We start from the raw sequence: 20,380 nt of genomic DNA, 5'->3' as shown, positions 1-20,380 counted from the left end.
TTGTTTCAACGTTGTATTTGTGTTGTAGAATATTGGTTGGGAATTGACCAAACTTCACGTCACTACCTGACATTGAATAAACGTTGTCAAGAAGCATGTTGTTTCAACGTTGTTTGTGTTGTAGAATATTGGTTGTAAAATGACCAAATTTCAATGGTTAAATCATTTTCAGAACGCAACATTGATTAAACAACTTCAGAGGCATTTTGTTTCAACGTTGTTTTTGTGTTGTTGAATATTGGTTGGAAAATGACCAAAATTCAATGGTCAAATAAAAGTCAAAACCTGACATTGAATAAATGTTGTCAAAAAGTATGTTGTTTTTGTGTTGTAGAATACTGGTTGAGAAAATGAGCACATTTCAATGCTCAAATCAATGTCAGAACTCAACATTGATTAAACATCATCAAAAAGGATGTTGTTTCAATGATGTATTTGTGTTGTAGAATATTGGTTGAGAAATGACCAAAATTCAATGGTCAATGCAACCTGAGAACCTGACATTGAATAAACCTTGTATTTGTGTTGTAGAATATTGGTTGAGAAAATGACCACATTTCAATGGTTAAATCAACGTCAGACCTCAATATTGATGAAACATGGTCAAAAAGCATGAGGTCAGGTTTGGTTTGAGTTGCTCAACATCCGGACTTCACTCAGCAAGTTCTCAACGTTGCTTCAACATCTTGTGCCTGCTGGGAAGGTCCCCGTGCCTTCGGGCGACGTGCGTCATCCCCACGACTCCATTTTGTGGCCGCGTTTGTACTCGACACCTTCGATTTCTGAGGCTGCAGCCGACTGAAGTGTGAGGGGAAGCAAAGGTGGCGCCTGCTTCCTTCTGACATGTGTGCACATCCTCCGAGACACTTTTACACGCCGCGTGCACACCTTCATCTTCACACCTTGACTTTTTACAACTTTACTGCACGCACACACACACACACACACGCACACACATGCACGCACACACACACGCACACACACACACATGCGCGCACACACACACGCACACACACACACACACACACACACACACATTCTTGTATCTGTTACCTTCTTGAGATCTCCAAATGATGCCTTCCTTTGCAGGACCAGCCTTTCCAGATATGTAAAGATTTGTATTTAAATTATTAATAATAAATACAAACTATGTCGTTCACCTGGCAGGTTTTTTGGGGATGAACAGGGAAGTCTTTCTTAAGCTGCCCTCTTCTTTTATCATATCTTGCTGCCTTTGCCCCTGTCACTGTTTACTTTTGTATGCACATTAAATCCACCAAAAATCCTAACTTTGGAGCAATGTTCACGGACTCTAGTATTTGGCTCTCTATTAGATGCGATCATGTGACAAATGTCACCATTTTGCATTAAAAAGTCAACATTTTACATGAAAAAGTCACAATTTTGCAAGAAATATATTTCAGAAACACTTTGTAGCAGGGGTCGGGAACCTTTTTGGCTGAGAGAGCCAAAAAGCCAAATATTTTAAAATGTATTTCCGTAAGAGCCATATAATATTTTTTTAACACTGAACACAACTAAACGCGTGCATTTTTAAGAAAGGCCAACATTTCTAGAGTATAATAGGTCTCTTATTCTTTGTAATAACATTGTTATTCTGAAGCTAACTGTGGAGGGGCCGTGGCCTGTGGGCCTGCAATGAACTGGGGTGTGCCAGGACCAGACTCTAAATCAGCGACAGGTGCGTAGATGGCCCACCTGGGCCTTGTTATCTAATCACCTGCCGCTCTGTTTATAAGCAGCAGCCAGGAGGAGAGACGGGGTTGGGGCTGGAGCCAGAGTGCGAGCGAAAACGAAGAAGAAAAAGACAATTGCTGGAAAGCAACTGAGGGACTTATTGAAAAATAAAACAGTATTGTAACCCTGAAACAGGCTCTCATGTCGGTACTTGGTGGTCTGAAGAACCCCCTGCAGGGCAAGCCCTACACTAACCAATAATAAATAAATAACTTCTTACCATTAACGCAACTTCTTGAACAGGTGCGGTAGAAACGGATGGATGGAATTAAAAATGCATGAGAATGTTTTATATTTTGAACATTATTTTTAACACTGTGATTACAAGTGGAATTATTCATTACTTATCGTGTTAAGCAATGTCAGCTCAGATTTATCCGAGAGCCAGATGCAGTCATCAAAAGAACCACATCTGGTTCCCGAGCCATAGGTTCCCTAGCCCTGCTTTGTAGCAATGTTCACGGACTGTAGTATTTGGCTCTCTATTAGATGCAATGGTTTTCTGTGTAAGGACCATGATTTTGGTCCTAACTTGTTCCCCGGTCCTCATATGGACAGTTTTTTTCCTTGTTGATGTCTCAAGAAGGGTAGAAATCCAAGAAGACACACACACTTTTACACAATAGCGCTCACAGCTTGAGGAGGTGTTGATGGATTAGACATCTGTACTCGGCTGACAAGGAGAGAAAACGGGGGAGCAGAGAAAGGAGAGGGGGAAATGGCTGCAGAGCGCGAGGAAGAAGAGAAGGTTTAATGAGGCAAGAGGAAGAGAAGAGAGAGGAGAAAGTTGATGAAGAACTAAACGGCGGAGGAGAAGCGCAAAAGAATGCGGGGTAAAAGCCAGCTGCTTCCTGCTGAAGGATAGGACCGCGTCGCCGCCGTATTTGCCTGACTTTAATCTTCCTTGATGGCTTATGTGCCCCACCTGTCAGCAATAATGAAAGCTGTGCCAGTCAGCACTAGAAGTAGAAGTAGAAGTAGAAGTAGAAGTAGAAGTAGAAGTACTGGTAATGGGATTTACTCCAAACTTTTCCTGCATGAAGACGTTCAGGGCGCGCCTGTGACAGATGCAAAGTTCAGCCAGGCACGCACGGAGCGTCTGAGGTGACACACGGCGTCCTCATATAGACGCCTGGAAGGGGGAGGACCAGGTCCTCATATAGACGCCTGGAAGGGGGAGGACCAGGTCCTCATATAGACGCCTGGAAGGGGGAGGACCAGGTCCTCATATAGACGCCTGGAAGGGGGAGGACCAGGTCCTCATATAGACGCCTGGAAGGGGGAGGACCAGGTCCTCATATAGACGCCTGGAAGGGGGAGGACCAGGTCCTCATATAGACGCCTGGAAGGGGGAGGACCAGGTCCTCATATAGACGCCTGGAAGGGGGAGGACCAGGTCCTCATATAGACGCCTGGAAGGGGGAGGACCAGGTCCTCATATAGACGCCTGGAAGGGGGAGGACCAGGTCCTCATATAGACGCCTGGAAGGGGGAGGACCAGGTCCTCATATAGACGCCTGGAAGGGGGAGGACCAGGTCCTCATATAGACGCCTGGAAGGGGGAGGACCAGGTCCTCATATAGACGCCTGGAAGGGGGAGGACCAGGTCCTCATATAGACGCCTGGAAGGGGGAGGACCAGGTCCTCATATAGACGCCTGGAAGGGGGAGGACCAGGTCCTCATATAGACGCCTGGAAGGGGGAGGACCAGGTCCTCATATAGACGCCTGGAAGGGGGAGGACCAGGTCCTCATATAGACGCCTGGAAGGGGGAGGACCAGGTCCTCATATAGACGCCTGGAAGGGGGAGGACCAGGTCCTCATATAGACGCCTGGAAGGGGGAGGACCAGGTCCTCATATGGACGCCTGGAAGGGGGAGGACCAGGTCCTCATATAGACGCCTGGAAGGGGGAGGACCAGGTCCTCATATGGACGCCTGGAAGGGGGAGGACCAGGTCCTCATATGGACGCCTGGAAGGGGGAGGACCAGGTCCTCATATAGACGCCTGGAAGGGGGAGGACCAGGTCCTCATATAGACGCCTGGAAGGGGGAGGACCAGGTCCTCATATAGACGCCTGGAAGGGGGAGGACCAGGTCCTCATATAGACGCCTGGAAGGGGGAGGACCAGGTCCTCATATAGACGCCTGGAAGGGGGAGGACCAGGTCCTCATATAGACGCCTGGAAGGGGGAGGACCAGGTCCTCATATAGACGCCTGGAAGGGGGAGGACCAGGTCCTCATATGGACGCCTGGAAGGGGGAGGACCAGGTCCTCATATAGACGCCTGGAAGGGGGAGGACCAGGTCCTCATATAGACGCCTGGAAGGGGGAGGACCAGGTCCTCATATGGACGCCTGGAAGGGGGAGGACCAGGTCCTCATATAGACGCCTGGAAGGGGGCGGACCAGGTCCTCATATAGACGCCTGGAAGGGGGAGGACCAGGTCCTCATATAGACGCCTGGAAGGGGGAGGACCAGGTCCTCATATAGACGTGTGGAAGGGGGAGGACCAGGTCCTCATATAGACGCCTGGAAGGGGGAGGACCAGGTCCTCATATAGACGCCTGGAAGGGGGAGGACCAGGTCCTCATATGGACGCCTGGAAGGGGGAGGACCAGGTCCTCATATAGACGCCTGGAAGGGGGAGGACCAGGTCCTCATATAGACGCCTGGAAGGGGGAGGACCAGGTCCTCATATAGACGCCTGGAAGGGGGAGGACCAGGTCCTCATATAGACGTGTGGAAGGGGGAGGACCAGGTCCTCATATAGACGCCTGGAAGGGGGAGGACCAGGTCCTCATATAGACGCCTGGAAGGGGGAGGACCAGGTCCTCATATGGACGCCTGGAAGGGGGAGGACCAGGTCCTCATATAGACGCCTGGAAGGGGGAGGACCAGGTCCTCATATAGACGCCTGGAAGGGGGAGGACCAGGTCCTCATATAGACGCCTGGAAGGGGGAGGACCAGGTCCTCATATAGACGCCTGGAAGGGGGAGGACCAGGTCCTCATATAGACGCCTGGAAGGGGGAGGACCAGGTCCTCATATAGACGCCTGGAAGGGGGAGGACCAGGTCCTCATATAGACGCCTGGAAGGGGGCGGACCAGGTCCTCATATAGACGCCTGGAAGGGGGAGGACCAGGTCCTCATATGGACGCCTGGAAGGGGGAGGACCAGGTCCTCATATGGACGCCTGGAAGGGGGAGGACCAGGTCCTCATATGGACGCCTGGAAGGGGGAGGACCAGGTCCTCATATGGACGCCTGGAAGGGGGAGGACCAGGTCCTCATATGGACGCGTGGAAGGGGGAGGACCAGGTCCTCATATGGACGCGTGGAAGGGGGAGGACCAGGTCCTCATATGGACGCCTGGAAGGGGGAGGACCAGGTCCTCATATAGACGTGTGGAAGGGGGAGGACCAGGTCCTCATATAGACGCCTGGAAGGGGGAGGACCAGGTCCTCATATAGACGCCTGGAAGGGGGCGGACCAGGTCCTCATATAGACGCCTGGAAGGGGGAGGACCAGGTCCTCATATAGACGCCTGGAAGGGGGCGGACCAGGTCCTCATATAGACGTGTGGAAGGGGGAGGACCAGGTCCTCATATAGACGCCTGGAAGGGGGAGGACCAGGTCCTCATATGGACGCCTGGAAGGGGGAGGACCAGGTCCTCATATGGACGCCTGGAAGGGGGAGGACCAGGTCCTCATATGGACGCCTGGAAGGGGGAGGACCAGGTCCTCATATGGACGCGTGGAAGGGGGAGGACCAGGTCCTCATATGGACGCGTGGAAGGGGGAGGACCAGGTCCTCATATAGACGCCTGGAAGGGGGAGGACCAGGTCCTCATATAGACGCCTGGAAGGGGGAGGACCAGGTCCTCATATAGACGCCTGGAAGGGGGAGGACCAGGTCCTCATATAGACGCCTGGAAGGGGGAGGACCAGGTCCTCATATAGACGCCTGGAAGGGGGAGGACCAGGTCCTCATATGGACGCCTGGAAGGGGGAGGACCAGGTCCTCATATAGACGCCTGGAAGGGGGAGGACCAGGTCCTCATATAGACGCCTGGAAGGGGGAGGACCAGGTCCTCATATAGACGCCTGGAAGGGGGCGGACCAGGTCCTCATATAGACGCCTGGAAGGGGGAGGACCAGGTCCTCATATAGACGCCTGGAAGGGGGAGGACCAGGTCCTCATATAGACGCCTGGAAGGGGGCGGACCAGGTCCTCATATAGACGTGTGGAAGGGGGAGGACCAGGTCCTCATATAGACGCCTGGAAGGGGGAGGACCAGGTCCTCATATAGACGCCTGGAAGGGGGAGGACCAGGTCCTCATATGGACGCCTGGAAGGGGGAGGACCAGGTCCTCATATAGACGCCTGGAAGGGGGAGGACCAGGTCCTCATATAGACGCCTGGAAGGGGGAGGACCAGGTCCTCATATAGACGCCTGGAAGGGGGAGGACCAGGTCCTCATATAGACGTGTGGAAGGGGGAGGACCAGGTCCTCATATAGACGCCTGGAAGGGGGAGGACCAGGTCCTCATATAGACGCCTGGAAGGGGGAGGACCAGGTCCTCATATGGACGCCTGGAAGGGGGAGGACCAGGTCCTCATATAGACGCCTGGAAGGGGGAGGACCAGGTCCTCATATAGACGCCTGGAAGGGGGAGGACCAGGTCCTCATATAGACGCCTGGAAGGGGGAGGACCAGGTCCTCATATAGACGCCTGGAAGGGGGAGGACCAGGTCCTCATATAGACGCCTGGAAGGGGGAGGACCAGGTCCTCATATAGACGCCTGGAAGGGGGAGGACCAGGTCCTCATATAGACGCCTGGAAGGGGGCGGACCAGGTCCTCATATAGACGCCTGGAAGGGGGAGGACCAGGTCCTCATATGGACGCCTGGAAGGGGGAGGACCAGGTCCTCATATGGACGCCTGGAAGGGGGAGGACCAGGTCCTCATATGGACGCCTGGAAGGGGGAGGACCAGGTCCTCATATGGACGCCTGGAAGGGGGAGGACCAGGTCCTCATATGGACGCGTGGAAGGGGGAGGACCAGGTCCTCATATGGACGCGTGGAAGGGGGAGGACCAGGTCCTCATATGGACGCCTGGAAGGGGGAGGACCAGGTCCTCATATAGACGTGTGGAAGGGGGGGGACCAGGTCCTCATATAGACGCCTGGAAGGGGGAGGACCAGGTCCTCATATAGACGCCTGGAAGGGGGCGGACCAGGTCCTCATATAGACGCCTGGAAGGGGGAGGACCAGGTCCTCATATAGACGCCTGGAAGGGGGCGGACCAGGTCCTCATATAGACGTGTGGAAGGGGGAGGACCAGGTCCTCATATAGACGCCTGGAAGGGGGAGGACCAGGTCCTCATATGGACGCCTGGAAGGGGGAGGACCAGGTCCTCATATGGACGCCTGGAAGGGGGAGGACCAGGTCCTCATATGGACGCCTGGAAGGGGGAGGACCAGGTCCTCATATGGACGCGTGGAAGGGGGAGGACCAGGTCCTCATATGGACGCGTGGAAGGGGGAGGACCAGGTCCTCATATAGACGCCTGGAAGGGGGAGGACCAGGTCCTCATATAGACGCCTGGAAGGGGGCGGACCAGGTCCTCATATAGACGCCTGGAAGGGGGCGGACCAGGTCCTCATATAGACGCCTGGAAGGGGGAGGACCAGGTCCTCATATAGACGCCTGGAAGGGGGCGGACCAGGTCCTCATATAGACGTGTGGAAGGGGGAGGACCAGGTCCTCATATAGACGCCTGGAAGGGGGAGGACCAGGTCCTCATATGGACGCCTGGAAGGGGGAGGACCAGGTCCTCATATGGACGCCTGGAAGGGGGAGGACCAGGTCCTCATATGGACGCCTGGAAGGGGGAGGACCAGGTCCTCATATGGACGCGTGGAAGGGGGAGGACCAGGTCCTCATATGGACGCGTGGAAGGGGGAGGACCAGGTCCTCATATAGACGCCTGGAAGGGGGAGGACCAGGTCCTCATATAGACGCCTGGAAGGGGGCGGACCAGGTCCTCATATAGACGTGTGGAAGGGGGAGGACCAGGTCCTCATATAGACGCCTGGAAGGGGGAGGACCAGGTCCTCATATGGACGCCTGGAAGGGGGAGGACCAGGTCCTCATATGGACGCCTGGAAGGGGGAGGACCAGGTCCTCATATGGACGCCTGGAAGGGGGAGGACCAGGTCCTCATATGGACGCGTGGAAGGGGGAGGACCAGGTCCTCATATGGACGCGTGGAAGGGGGAGGACCAGGTCCTCATATGGACGCCTGGAAGGGGGAGGACCAGGTCCTCATATAGACGTGTGGAAGGGGGCGGACCAGGTCCTCATATAGACGCCTGGAAGGGGGAGGACCAGGTCCTCATATAGACGTGTGGAAGGGGGAGGACCAGGTCCTCATATAGACGCCTGGAAGGGGGAGGACCAGGTCCTCATATAGACGCCTGGAAGGGGGCGGACCAGGTCCTCATATAGACGCCTGGAAGGGGGAGGACCAGGTCCTCATATAGACGTGTGGAAGGGGGAGGACCAGGTCCTCATATGGACGTGTGGAAGGGGGAGGACCAGGTCCTCATATAGACGCCTGGAAGGGGGAGGACCAGGTCCTCATATGGACGCCTGGAAGGGGGAGGACCAGGTCCTCATATAGACGTGTGGAAGGGGGAGGACCAGGTCCTCATATAGACGCCTGGAAGGGGGAGGACCAGGTCCTCATATAGACGTGTGGAAGGGGGAGGACCAGGTCCTCATATAGACGCCTGGAAGGGGGAGGACCAGGTCCTCATATGGACGCCTGGAAGGGGGAGGACCAGGTCCTCATATAGACGTGTGGAAGGGGGAGGACCAGGTCCTCATATAGACGCCTGGAAGGGGGAGGACCAGGTCCTCATATAGACGCCTGGAAGGGGGAGGACCAGGTCCTCATATAGACGTGTGGAAGGGGGAGGACCAGGTCCTCATATAGACGTGTGGAAGGGGGAGGACCAGGAGAAGCGGGCCTCGTGTCGCCGTAGTGTCATGGAAAAGGATTATGGGCGCGGTATTCCGTCACCGGATGTCTGCAGCGCCCAGGTGTGCCTTGCGTACTAATGCTCGTCCATTACCTGCCTCGTTAAAGACACTATATTGCCAAAATAGTATAATAATAATAATAATAATAATAATATTGCCAAAATAGTATGAACTTGATATGATGTCGGGTCCACCTATTGCAGCTAATCCAGCTTCAACTCTTCTGGGAAGGCTGTCCACAAGGTTGCAGAGTGTGTTTAGAGGAATTTTCTACCATTCTTCCAAAAGCGTATCGAGAAGGCCTGGCTCTCAGTCTCTGTTCTAATTCACCCCAAAGGTGTTTTATGTGTGTTCAGGTCAGGACTCTGTGCAAGCCAGTCAAATTCATCCACACAAGACTATGTCATCCATGCATACTTGCCAACCTTGAGACCTCAGAATTCAGGAGATGGGGTGTGTGTTGGGGTGTATATCCAGCCATGCATCCATTTCCTACCGCTTGTCCCATTCGGGGTCGCTGGAGCCTATCTCAGCTGCTTCGGGTGGAAGGTGGGGTACAGACCTGGACAAGTCGCCAACTCATTGAAGGGCCAACACAGATTGACAGACAACATTCACAACCATATATATTTTCAGATATTTCTTATATATATATATATATAAATATATATATATATATATATATATATATATATATATATATATATATATATACACATATAGCACGGTGGTAGAGGGGTTAGTGTGTCTAACTCACAATACGAAGGTCCTGAGTAGTTCTGGGTTCAATCCCAGGCACGAGATCTTTCTGTGTGGAGTTAGCATGTTCTCCCCGTGACTGCGTGGGTTCTACTCCGGCTTCCTCCCACCTCCAAAGACATGCACCTGGGGATAGGCCCCTCCCACCTCCAAAGACATGCACCTGGGGATAGGCCCCTCCCACCTCCAAAGACATGCACCTGGGGATAGGCCCCTCCCACCTCCAAAGACATGCACCTGGGGATAGGCCCCTCCCACCTCCAAAGACATGCACCTGGGGATAGGTTGATTGGCAACACTAAATGGTCCCTAGTGTGTGAATGTTGTCTGTCTATCTGTGTTGGCCCTGCGATGAGGTAGCGACTTGTCCAGGGTGTACAATGCCTTCCGCCCAATTGTAGCTAAGATAGGCACCTAAGATAGGTGATTTAACCCCCAACTCCAAGCCTTGATGCTGAGTGCCAAGCAGGGAGGTAATGATGAAGAATGACCAATAATTATATTCCGATATTATCAGACTCATAATTACTGGTTCCGGTATCAACCGATACCGATATATACAGTCGTGGAATTAACACATTATTATGCCTACGGTGGGCGGGGTCGGGGGGAGGGGGTTGAGGCGGGGATGGGGGGTAGGGGGTAGCAAGGGGGGTGTTTATTGTAGCGTCCAGGATGAGTTAGTGCTGCAAGGGATTCTGGGTCTGTTGTGTTTATGTAGTGTTACGGTGCGGATGTTCCCCCGAAATGTGTTTGTCATTCTTGTTTGTGTGGGTTCACAGTGTGGCGCATATTACTAACAGTCTTCAAGTTGTTTATACGGCCACCCTCAGTGTGACCTGTATGGCTGTTGACCAAGTATGCCTTGCATTCACTTGTGTGTGTGTGAAAAGCCGTAGATATTATGTGACTGGGCCGGCACGCTAAGGCAGTGCCTTTAAGGTTTTGTTCATTTTTGTCTTGAGCGTTACATACCTTTGTACCTGCACGCTGCAGTCTGCATGTTAGATCACAGTTCTACAGCCGAGTTCTACACAGCACGGACACTAAGGAACGGCACAGGAATGGCAGATTATAATTATTGATGTGCTAAAAAATATTTTTGGGACCAATTAGGTGAAGTTGTTGGTCCACTATTAACTGGACTCTCACTATTATGTTAGAGCCACTATGGACTGGACTCTCACTATTATGTTAGATCCACTATGGACTGGACTCTCACTATTATGTTAGATCCACATAATAGTGAGAGTCCAGTCCATAGTGGATCTAACATAATAGTTTGAGAGTCCAGTCCATAGTGGATCTAACATAATAGTGTGAGTCCAGTCCATAGTGGATCTAACATAATAGTGTGAGTCTAGTCCATAGTGGATCTAACATAATAGTGAGAGTCCAGTCCATAGTGGATCTAACATAATAGTGTGAGTCCAGTCCATAGTGGATCTAACATAATAGTGTGAGTACAGTCCATAGTGGATCTAACACAATAGTGTGAGAGTCCAGTCCATAGTGGATCTAACATAATAGTGAGAGTCCAGTCCATAGTGGATCTAACATAATAGTGTGAGTCCAGTCCATAGTGGATCTAACATAATAGTGTGAGTCTAGTCCATAGTGGATCTAACATAATAGTGAGAGTCCAGTCCATAGTGGATCTAACATAATAGTGTGAGTCCAGTCCATAGTGGATCTAACATAATAGTGTGAGTACAGTCCATAGTGGATCTAACACAATAGTGTGAGAGTCCAGTCCATAGTGGATCTAACATAATAGTGAGAGTCCAGTCCATAGTAGATCTAACATAATAGTGTGAGTCCAGTCCATAGTGGATCTAACATAATAGTGAGAGTCCAGTCCATAGTGGATCTAACATAATAGTGAGAGTCCAGTCCATAGTGGATCTAACATAATAGTGTGAGAGTCCAGTCCATAGTGGATCTAACATAATAGTGAGAGTCCAGTCCATAGTGGATCTAACATAATAGTGAGAGTCCAGTCCATAGTGGATCTAACATAATAGTGAGAGTCCAGTCCATAGTGGATCTAACATAATAGTTTGAGAGTCCAGTCCATAGTGGATCTAACATAATAGTTTGAGAGTCCAGTCCATAGTGGATCTAACATAATAGTGTGAGTCCAGTCCATAGTGGATCTAACATAATAGTGTGAGTCTAGCCCATAGTGGATCTAACATAATAGTGAGAGTCCAGTCCATAGTGGATCTAACATAATAGTGTGAGTCCAGTCCATAGTGGATCTAACATAATAGTGTGAGTACAGTCCATAGTGGATCTAACACAATAGTGTGAGAGTCCAGTCCATAGTGGATCTAACATAATAGTGAGAGTCCAGTCCATAGTAGATCTAACATAATAGTGTGAGTCCAGTCCATAGTGGATCTAACATAATAGTGAGAGTCCAGTCCATAGTGGATCTAACATAATAGTGAGAGTCCAGTCCATAGTGGATCTAACATAATAGTGTGAGAGTCCAGTCCATAGTGGATCTAACATAATAGTGAGAGTCCAGTCCATAGTGGATCTAACATAATAGTGAGAGTACAGTCCATAGTGGATCTAACATAATAGTGAGAGTCCAGTCCATAGTGGATCTAACATAATAGTGAGAGTCCAGTCCATAGTGGATCTAACATAATAGTTTGAGAGTCCAGTCCATAGTGGATCTAACATAATAGTGAGAGTCCAGTCCATAGTGGATCTAACATAATAGTGGGAGTCCAGTCCATAGTGGGGTCAGCAGGTTACCCAGCAATTTTTTGGCGGGGAAAAAGTGAGGTCTTTAATCCCAGGAATACCATACCTACCGTCAAGCATGGTGGTGGTAGGATTATGCTCTTGGCCTGTTTTGCTGCCAATGGAACTGCTGCTTTACAAAGAGTAAATGGGACAATGAAAACATTCTTCAGAACAAGCTAAAATCATCAGCCCGGAAGTTGGGTCTTGGCCGCAGTTGGGTGTTCCTCCAGGACAATGACCCCAAACACAAAAGGCAGAAACTTGATTAATGTGTGGTAAATCTGATTAGCAGCAGTACTGTAGATTTAATACACAAACATAATCCTAGATAAAGATGGTAGCAATTAAAAAGGCAGTTTTGCATAAAATGTCCCCTGTAAATGAAAGGGAACTACTCAAAAGCATGTGTTATCTTAGCATTGGGACTAAAGTCTCCAATAAATCTCCGATCTTGATACTTTAAAGCGTGTTCTTCTCTTATGTTCCTAACTCCATATTAATACCTAAAACTGATAGAGTAAATGAAAGTCTTCGGAGCATTAATCCTGTTCCCCCAGACTACCTGAGCTCTCCCCGTTCAAACACACATGGTTCAAGTACCCGAGGGGACAGATCCGCTCTGATTCACCCAGAAAGCGACTCGAAGTGTTATCTCGCCATTGTTCCAAGCAGCCAAATGTTTTCCTCACTGAGATAATCCCAATGGTAAGGTGCTGAAAAGGAACGCTCACATTTTCCCTTCACACACACACACACACACACACACACACACACACACTGGTTATCATTTCAAATGGGGACCAAGTTTTGGTTCGTGACTTGTGGGGACCAGCCTTTCTACAGGTTGTGGAAGCATGAAAAAAATGAGGAAAAATGCCACTCCCCAGTTGGCTCATACACGTCTTTAAATCTCTGGATCAATGAAGTAATGTGCTGATCACATACACACACACACACACACACGCGGACACATACACACACACATACTCGTTGTCATTTGAAATGGGGACCAAGTTTTCGTTCAGGACTTGTGGGGACCACCCTATCTACAGGTTGTGGATGCATGAAAAAATGGTGTAAAATGTCCACTGGCCAGTTAGCTCATATATGTCTTTAAATCTCTGGATTGATGAAGTAATGTGCTGATCACACACACACACACGCGCGCACAAAGACACTCACATACTCGTCATTTGAAATGGGGAACAAGTTTTTGTTCAGGACTTGTGAGGACCACCCTATCTACAGGTTGTGGAGGCATAAAAAAAATGGTGTAAAATGTCCACTGCCCAGTTAGCTCATACACGTCTTTAAATCTCTGGATTGATGAAGTAATGTGCTGATCACACACACACACACACATACACACAAACACACATACACACATACACACATGTTATCCTTTGAAATGGGGACCAAGTTGTTGTTCATGACTTGTGGGGACCAGCCTTTCTACAGGTTGTAGAGGCATAAAAAAATGGTGTAAAATGTCCACTGGCCAGTTAGCTCATACACGTCTTTAAATCTCTGGATTGATGAAGTATTGTGCTGTTCATACTTACTGGGGACCCTGGGGGAAAAGAGTTAATGTGGTTCTTGGGGACCAAATTTCAATAATTTTGCATAATTCACACACATTTGTACGTGACTACTGGGAACCATTTAAAAAAAAATAATAAAAAGTTCAAATTAAATATGACATGATCCTCAGAATACAACACTACAGCTGTCCTCTAATAGGAAGTTTCACCAGGTGGAAGTGATTAACTATACGCGGAAGAAGTGTGAGCAGAGCAGCGAGTGCAGTACCAGCTACAGCCTAATGAGGGGGCTGCTGTGCCAATGTCTCACACTCAAACTAACCAGTAAACATGTTTTATGGGCCAAAGCTAAAACAAATCACTTAGGCATCTTCAGAATGGATCTGACTATCACTTAAAAAGGTTTCCCTTTAGGGGACCTGTGTTTGTGTCCCCATACAATCAGCGGTCCCCTAAAGGTGACTGTGTAAACAGAGCCATGTCCCCATTAAGTCAGCATTGCCAGAACACACACACACACACACACGGTATGTGGACCTGTTTTTGTGTCCTCATACCGTCAGAGGTCCCCTAAAGGTGTGTAAACAGAGCAATGTCCCCATCCATCCATCCATTTCTACCGCTTATTCCCTTTCGGGGTCGCGGGGGGCGCTGGCGCCTATCTCAGCTACAATCGGGCGGAAGGCGGGGTACACCCTGGACAAGTCGCCACCTCATCGCAGGTCCCCATTACGTCAGAATTGCCAGAACACACACACACACTCACACACACGTTGTAGAAAAAGTACCCTTGCTCCGTGTCTGACTGTGCGTCTTTGTCTTGCAGGTCTCGTACGCGCGCCCCAGCTCGGCCTCCATCCGTGACGCCAACCTGTACGTGAGCGGCCTGCCTAAGACCATGACCCAGAAGGAGCTGGAGCAGCTCTTCTCGCAGTACGGACGCATCATCACCTCCCGCATCCTGGTGGACCAGGTCACAGGTATCCATGGGGCAGCGCCTCCTCTCACATGAATACACGCATACACCTCAACAACATAGACTCCAATTACCACCACTTCAGGTGCACTACCTAAACAAGACCTGTTCTATTTACTAGTATTGTAAAGATACCAATATTCTGGTACTGGTGCTAAAATTATTTTAATTATTTTCGGTACATTTCTAAATAAAGGTCACCACAGTATAGCTCGGTTGGTAGAGCGGCCGTGCCAGCAACTTGAGGGTTGCAAGTTCGATCCCCGCTTCTGCCATCCTAGTCACTGCCGTTGTGTCCTTGGGCAAGACACTTTACCCACCTGCTCCCAGTGCCACCCACACTGCTTTAAATGTAACTTAGATATTGGGTTTCACTATGTAAAGCGCTTTGAGTCACTAGAGAAAAAGCGCTATATAAATATAATTCACTTCACAAAAAAAATGGCATTATTGGCATTTTTTTTAACCAAAAATCGTAGGGTACATTAAACACATGTTTCTTATTGTAGTTAAGTCCTTCAATAAAATAGTCAACATACTATAAAACTTGTCTTTTAGTAGTAAGTAAACAAACAAAGACTCTTAATTAGTCTGCAGTAACATATTGTGTCATTTATACACCTATTATTTTGTCAACATTATTAAGGACAAGTGGTTAAAAAAATAATAATTAATCTACTTGTTCATGTACTGTTAATATCTGCTTATTTTCTCTTTTAACATGTTCTATCTACACTTCTGTTCAAATGTAATCATCACTTATTCTTCTGTTGTTGTGATACTTTACATTAGTTTTGGATGACACCACAAATTTGGGTATCAATCCGATACCGTAAGTCTTTATTGCAATTAAAGAACAATTTTGTCCTTAGAAAAATAAATCTCAGAGTACATTAAACATATGTTTCTTTATTGCAAATATGTCCTGAAATAAAATAGTGAACATACTAGAAAAATTGTCTTCTAGTAGTAAGTAAACAAACAAAGGCTCCTAATGTAGTCTGCTGACATATGCATTAACATATTGTGTCATTTATCATCCTATTTTGTCAAAATTATGAGGGACAAGCTGTAAAAATTGATTATTAATCTACTTGTTCATTTACTGCTAATATCTGCTTACTTTCTCTTTTAACATGTTCTATCTACACTTCTGTTAAAATGTAATCATCACTTATTCTTCTGTTGTTTGATACTTTACAATAGTTTTGGATGATACCATACATGTAGGTATCGATCCGATACCAAATAGTTACAGGATCATACATTGGTCATATTCAAAATCCTCATGTGTCCAGGGACGTATTTCCCGAGTTTATAAACATAATATATATATTTTTTAAATGAAAACGATGTTGTGATGCCAAAAAATATCGGCGTAATCATAGAAGTATCGACTACAAACCCTGTTTCCATATGAGTTGGGAAATTGTGTTAGACGTAAATATAAACAGAATACAATGATTTGCAAATCCTTTTCAAGCCATATTCAGTTGAATATGCTACAAAGACAACATATTTCATGTTCAAACTCATAAACTTTCTTTTTTTTGTGCAAATAATAATTAACTTAGAATTTCATGGCTGCAACACATGCCAAAGTAGTTGGGAAAGGGCATGTTCACCACTGTGTTACATCACCTTTTCTTTTAACAACACTCAATAAACGTTTGGGAACTGAGGAAACTAATTGTTGAAGCTTTGAAAGTGGAATTCTTTCCCATTCTTGTTTTATGTAGAGCTTCAGTCCTTCAACAGTCCGGGGTCTCCGCTGTCCTATTTCATGCTTCATAATGCGCCACACATTTTCCATGAGGAGACAGGTCTGGACTGCAGGCGGGCCAGGAAAGTACCTGCACTCTTTTACTACGAAGCCACGCTGTTGTAACACGTGGCTTGGCATTGTCTTGCGGAAATAAGCAGGGGCGACCATGATAACGTTGCTTGGATGACAACATATGTTATTCCAAAACCTGTATGGACCTTTCAGCATTAATGGTGCCTTCACAGATGTGTAAGTTACCCATGCCTTGGGCACTAATACACCCCCATACCATCACACATGCTGGCTTTTACACTTTGCGACTATAACAGTCTGGATGGTTATTTCCCTCTTTGTTCCAGAGGACACCACGTCCACAGTTTCCAAATATAATTTGAAATGTAGACTCGTCAGACCACAGAACACTTTTCCACTTTGCATCAGTCCATCTTAGATTATCTCGGGTCCAGCCAAGCCGGCAGCGTTTCGGTACGTTTCAGAGACGGTATAGTAACAAAAATGATTCATTAGTATTGCGGTACTATACTACTGGTTTCTGTACAACCCTAGTATATACCATATTTTTCAGACCATAGGGCGCACCGGATTATAAGGCGCATTAAAGGAGTCATATTATGATTTTTTTTTAATATATTCAAAACACTTCCTTCTGGTCTACAGCAGTGTTTTAACCTTTTCTGTGCCAAGGCACATTTTTTTCATTGAAAAAAATGGGGAGGCACACCACCAGCAGAAATAATTAAGAACATTTAACTCAGTAGACAGTAAAAAGTCTCCCATGGCACACCAGACAGTATCTCACAGGACACCGCGGCACAGTGGTTGAAAAACACTGGTCTACATAACATGTAATGGTGGTCCTTTGGTCAAAATGTTGCATAGATCAGCGGTCCCCAACCACCGGGCCACGGACCGGTACCGGGCCGCGGCTCGATTGGTACCTGGCTGCAGAAGAATGTTTTATTAATTTTTATTTTTTTTAATAAAAAAAATAAAAATAAATAAATACAATTTATTTATTTTTTATTAAATCAACATAAAAAACAAAATATACACTTACAATTAGTGCACCAACCCCCAAAACCTCCCTTTTTCATGATAAAGAGAAAAAAAAAAAAATCCCCCCCACAACCCCCTCTGCCACGCCAGGGTGATAGAGGGTGATGTCGCCAGGCTGACTGCCTGGCAACTACAGGCTTAAATGGGAGCAGTGATGACAGGTGCGTGAGTGGTGAACACATAACAGGTGAAAAGTGAGGGGTTGGCATGGTGACAAAAGAAACAAGAGTGGCCAATGAATCCAAAACAAAACAGAACGTGACCACAAAACATGGGCTTCACGGTGGCAGAGGGGTTAGTGCGTCTGCCTCACAATACGAAGTTCCTGCAGTCCTGGGTTCAAATCCAGGCTCGGGATCTTTCTGTGTGGAGTTTGCATGTTCTCCCCGTGAATGCATGGGTTCCCTCCAGGTACTCCGGCTTCCTCCCACCTCCAAAGACATGCACCTGGGGATAGGCCCCTCCCACCTCCAAAGACATGCACCTGGGGATAGGCCCCTCCCACCTCCAAAGACATGCACCTGGGGATAGGCCCCTCCCACCTCCAAAGACATGCACCCGGGGATAGGCCCCTCCCACCTCCAAAGACATGCACCTGGGGATAGGCCCCTCCCACCTCCAAAGACATGCACCTGGGGATAGGCCCCTCCCACCTCCAAAGACATGCACCTGGGGATAGGCCCCTCCCACCTCCAAAGACATGCACCTGGGGATAGGCCCCTCCCACCTCCAAAGACATGCACCTGGGGATAGGTTGATTGGCAACACTAAATGGTCCCTAGTGTGTGAATGTTGTCTGTCTATCTGTGTTGGCCCAGTGATGAGGTGGCGACTTGTCCAGGGTGTACCCCGCCTCCCGCCCGATTGTAGCTGAGATAGGCGCCAGCGCCCCCCGCGACCCCAAAAGGGAATAAGCGGTAGAAAATGGATGGATGGATGGACCACAAAACATGACACATTGATTGTTATGAACTTGGCCCACATGAAAAAAGCAGCTTCAATGATTACATGTAAAGTCTTTCTAGTGTTGCCCAACAATTTCCGCAAAAGTGAGCGCTGGCTGGCGGAGAACTGCAACACCATGAATTATTGAACCCCGGCTGGGGTGGAGGCACAAGAGCGCCGCCTTGGCGTGACCGGCCCGGGCTTTGTTTTATTCATAGAACCTGGCCGAGCTGCTAAAAATGGCCGGCGTGCACGCATGTGGGTGTGAACAGATGTGTTTTGTGCGGCCTCGCCGTCGTTTGTCGTGGTCGGCGGCGGGGGACTCCCAAGGGGGCGGCGCGGCTAAAAGCCGTGTTGATGGAGGTAAGAAAAAGGAAAAAAAAAGGATGCTATTTTCTCATCTTCACGTGCCAACTTGTGGTTCTCGCGCTCGTCTTCCTCATCGGCACACTTTCCACATCGCCTTTGTTCCCCTATCTGCTCCTCGCCGTGCCGTCTGCAGGCGGTCCAGCACTTCACTGCCAGCAGTGATTTATTCTGCTTCATCAGTACACATTGCACATAAGACTGGAGCAGGTTGCAGCCTGTAGGCGCACAAACACACGCACACACACACACACACGCACACACACACGCACACACACACCCTGATGGATCGGAGAGCCCGGCCTGCAGGTCTCGGTCTGCAACACGACGAGCTGACGTGACTCCCCGTAATATTTAGGATGTTGTGTAATTGTGTAATTGAGGTGGTGTAATTGTGTAACCGAGTGAGCGTTACACAGCTTGTGCACACATTTATCCTTATGTTTGGGTAGCAACATTTCTTCTTATCATTTTTCAACTGATTCACAAGAAAAAGGTCACAATTTGACAAGAAAAACTTAGGATTTTTGTTCAGTGTTATGATAAAAGTCGTCATTTTACTCAACACAAATCAAAATGTTACAAGAGAAACTGAACGTTTGTGCAATGTTATGATAGAGTTGGAATTTTACTCCATAACAGTCGCAATTTTACAACAAAAGCTGAAAATGTTTGGCAATTTTATGAAAAAGGGTCGTAATTTTCCTCGACAAAAGTCATAATTTTGTCAGAAAACTTTAACATGTTGGCAATATTATAATAATAATTGGAATTTCTTTTGGCAAAATTATGACAAAAGTCATCATTTTACTCAAAAAAATGCCAATGTTTTTCAAGAACATCAACAAGATTGAACATATGACAAAAGTCAGAATTTCACATTACGAATGTCACAATTTGCATGAAAATATTGCAATACTACAGAAACACTTTGGAGCAATGTTCACGCATTGTAGTAGTTGGTGCTCTATTAGATGCAATGATTTTTCTGTATTGGGACCATGATTACAGTCCTAACTTGTTCACCGGTCCTCATATGGAAGCTACTTTTCCTTGTTGATGTCTCCAGAAGGGCAGAAATACAACAACACAAAAGTTGGAATTCTACTCAATAACAGTCACAATTTTACAAGAACAGCTGAAAATGTTTGGCAATTTTAAGAAAAGGGTCGTAATTTTCCCCGCGACCCCAAAGGGAATAAGCGGTAAAAAATGGATGGATGGAAGGGTCGTAATTTTACTCGACAAAAGTCACAGTTTTATAAGAAAACCTTAACATTTTGGCAATATTAGAATAATAATCGGAATTTCACTTGAAAAAATCCTGATAAAAGTCAGCATTTTACTCAAAAAAATGTCACTGTTTTACTAGAACATC

At 48.0% G+C, this 20,380-nt stretch overlaps 1 protein-coding gene across 10 annotated transcripts in view; it reads left to right on the top strand.

Annotated features, from left to right (window-relative positions):
* elavl4 (ELAV like neuron-specific RNA binding protein 4) overlaps positions 1-20,380 on the top strand; it is a 212,324-nt gene that overhangs the window by 143,752 nt on the left and 48,192 nt on the right. For 8 of the 10 annotated variants that reach the window (XM_061882973.1, XM_061882965.1, XM_061882964.1 and 5 more), the window contains one exon: positions 14,700-14,854. In XM_061882973.1, the coding sequence (XP_061738957.1) occupies positions 14,700-14,854 (155 nt within the window). The remainder of the gene's footprint in view (positions 1-14,699; positions 14,855-20,380) is intronic. The other 2 variants (XM_061882968.1, XM_061882966.1) reach the window with 1 other exon arrangement.

This window comes from Nerophis ophidion, linkage group LG22 (genome assembly GCF_033978795.1).
Source record: "Nerophis ophidion isolate RoL-2023_Sa linkage group LG22, RoL_Noph_v1.0, whole genome shotgun sequence".
Classification (NCBI taxonomy): domain Eukaryota; kingdom Metazoa; phylum Chordata; class Actinopteri; order Syngnathiformes; family Syngnathidae; genus Nerophis; species Nerophis ophidion.
Note: the sequence above shows the minus strand (reverse complement) of the source record. Positions and strands in the feature narration are given on the sequence as shown.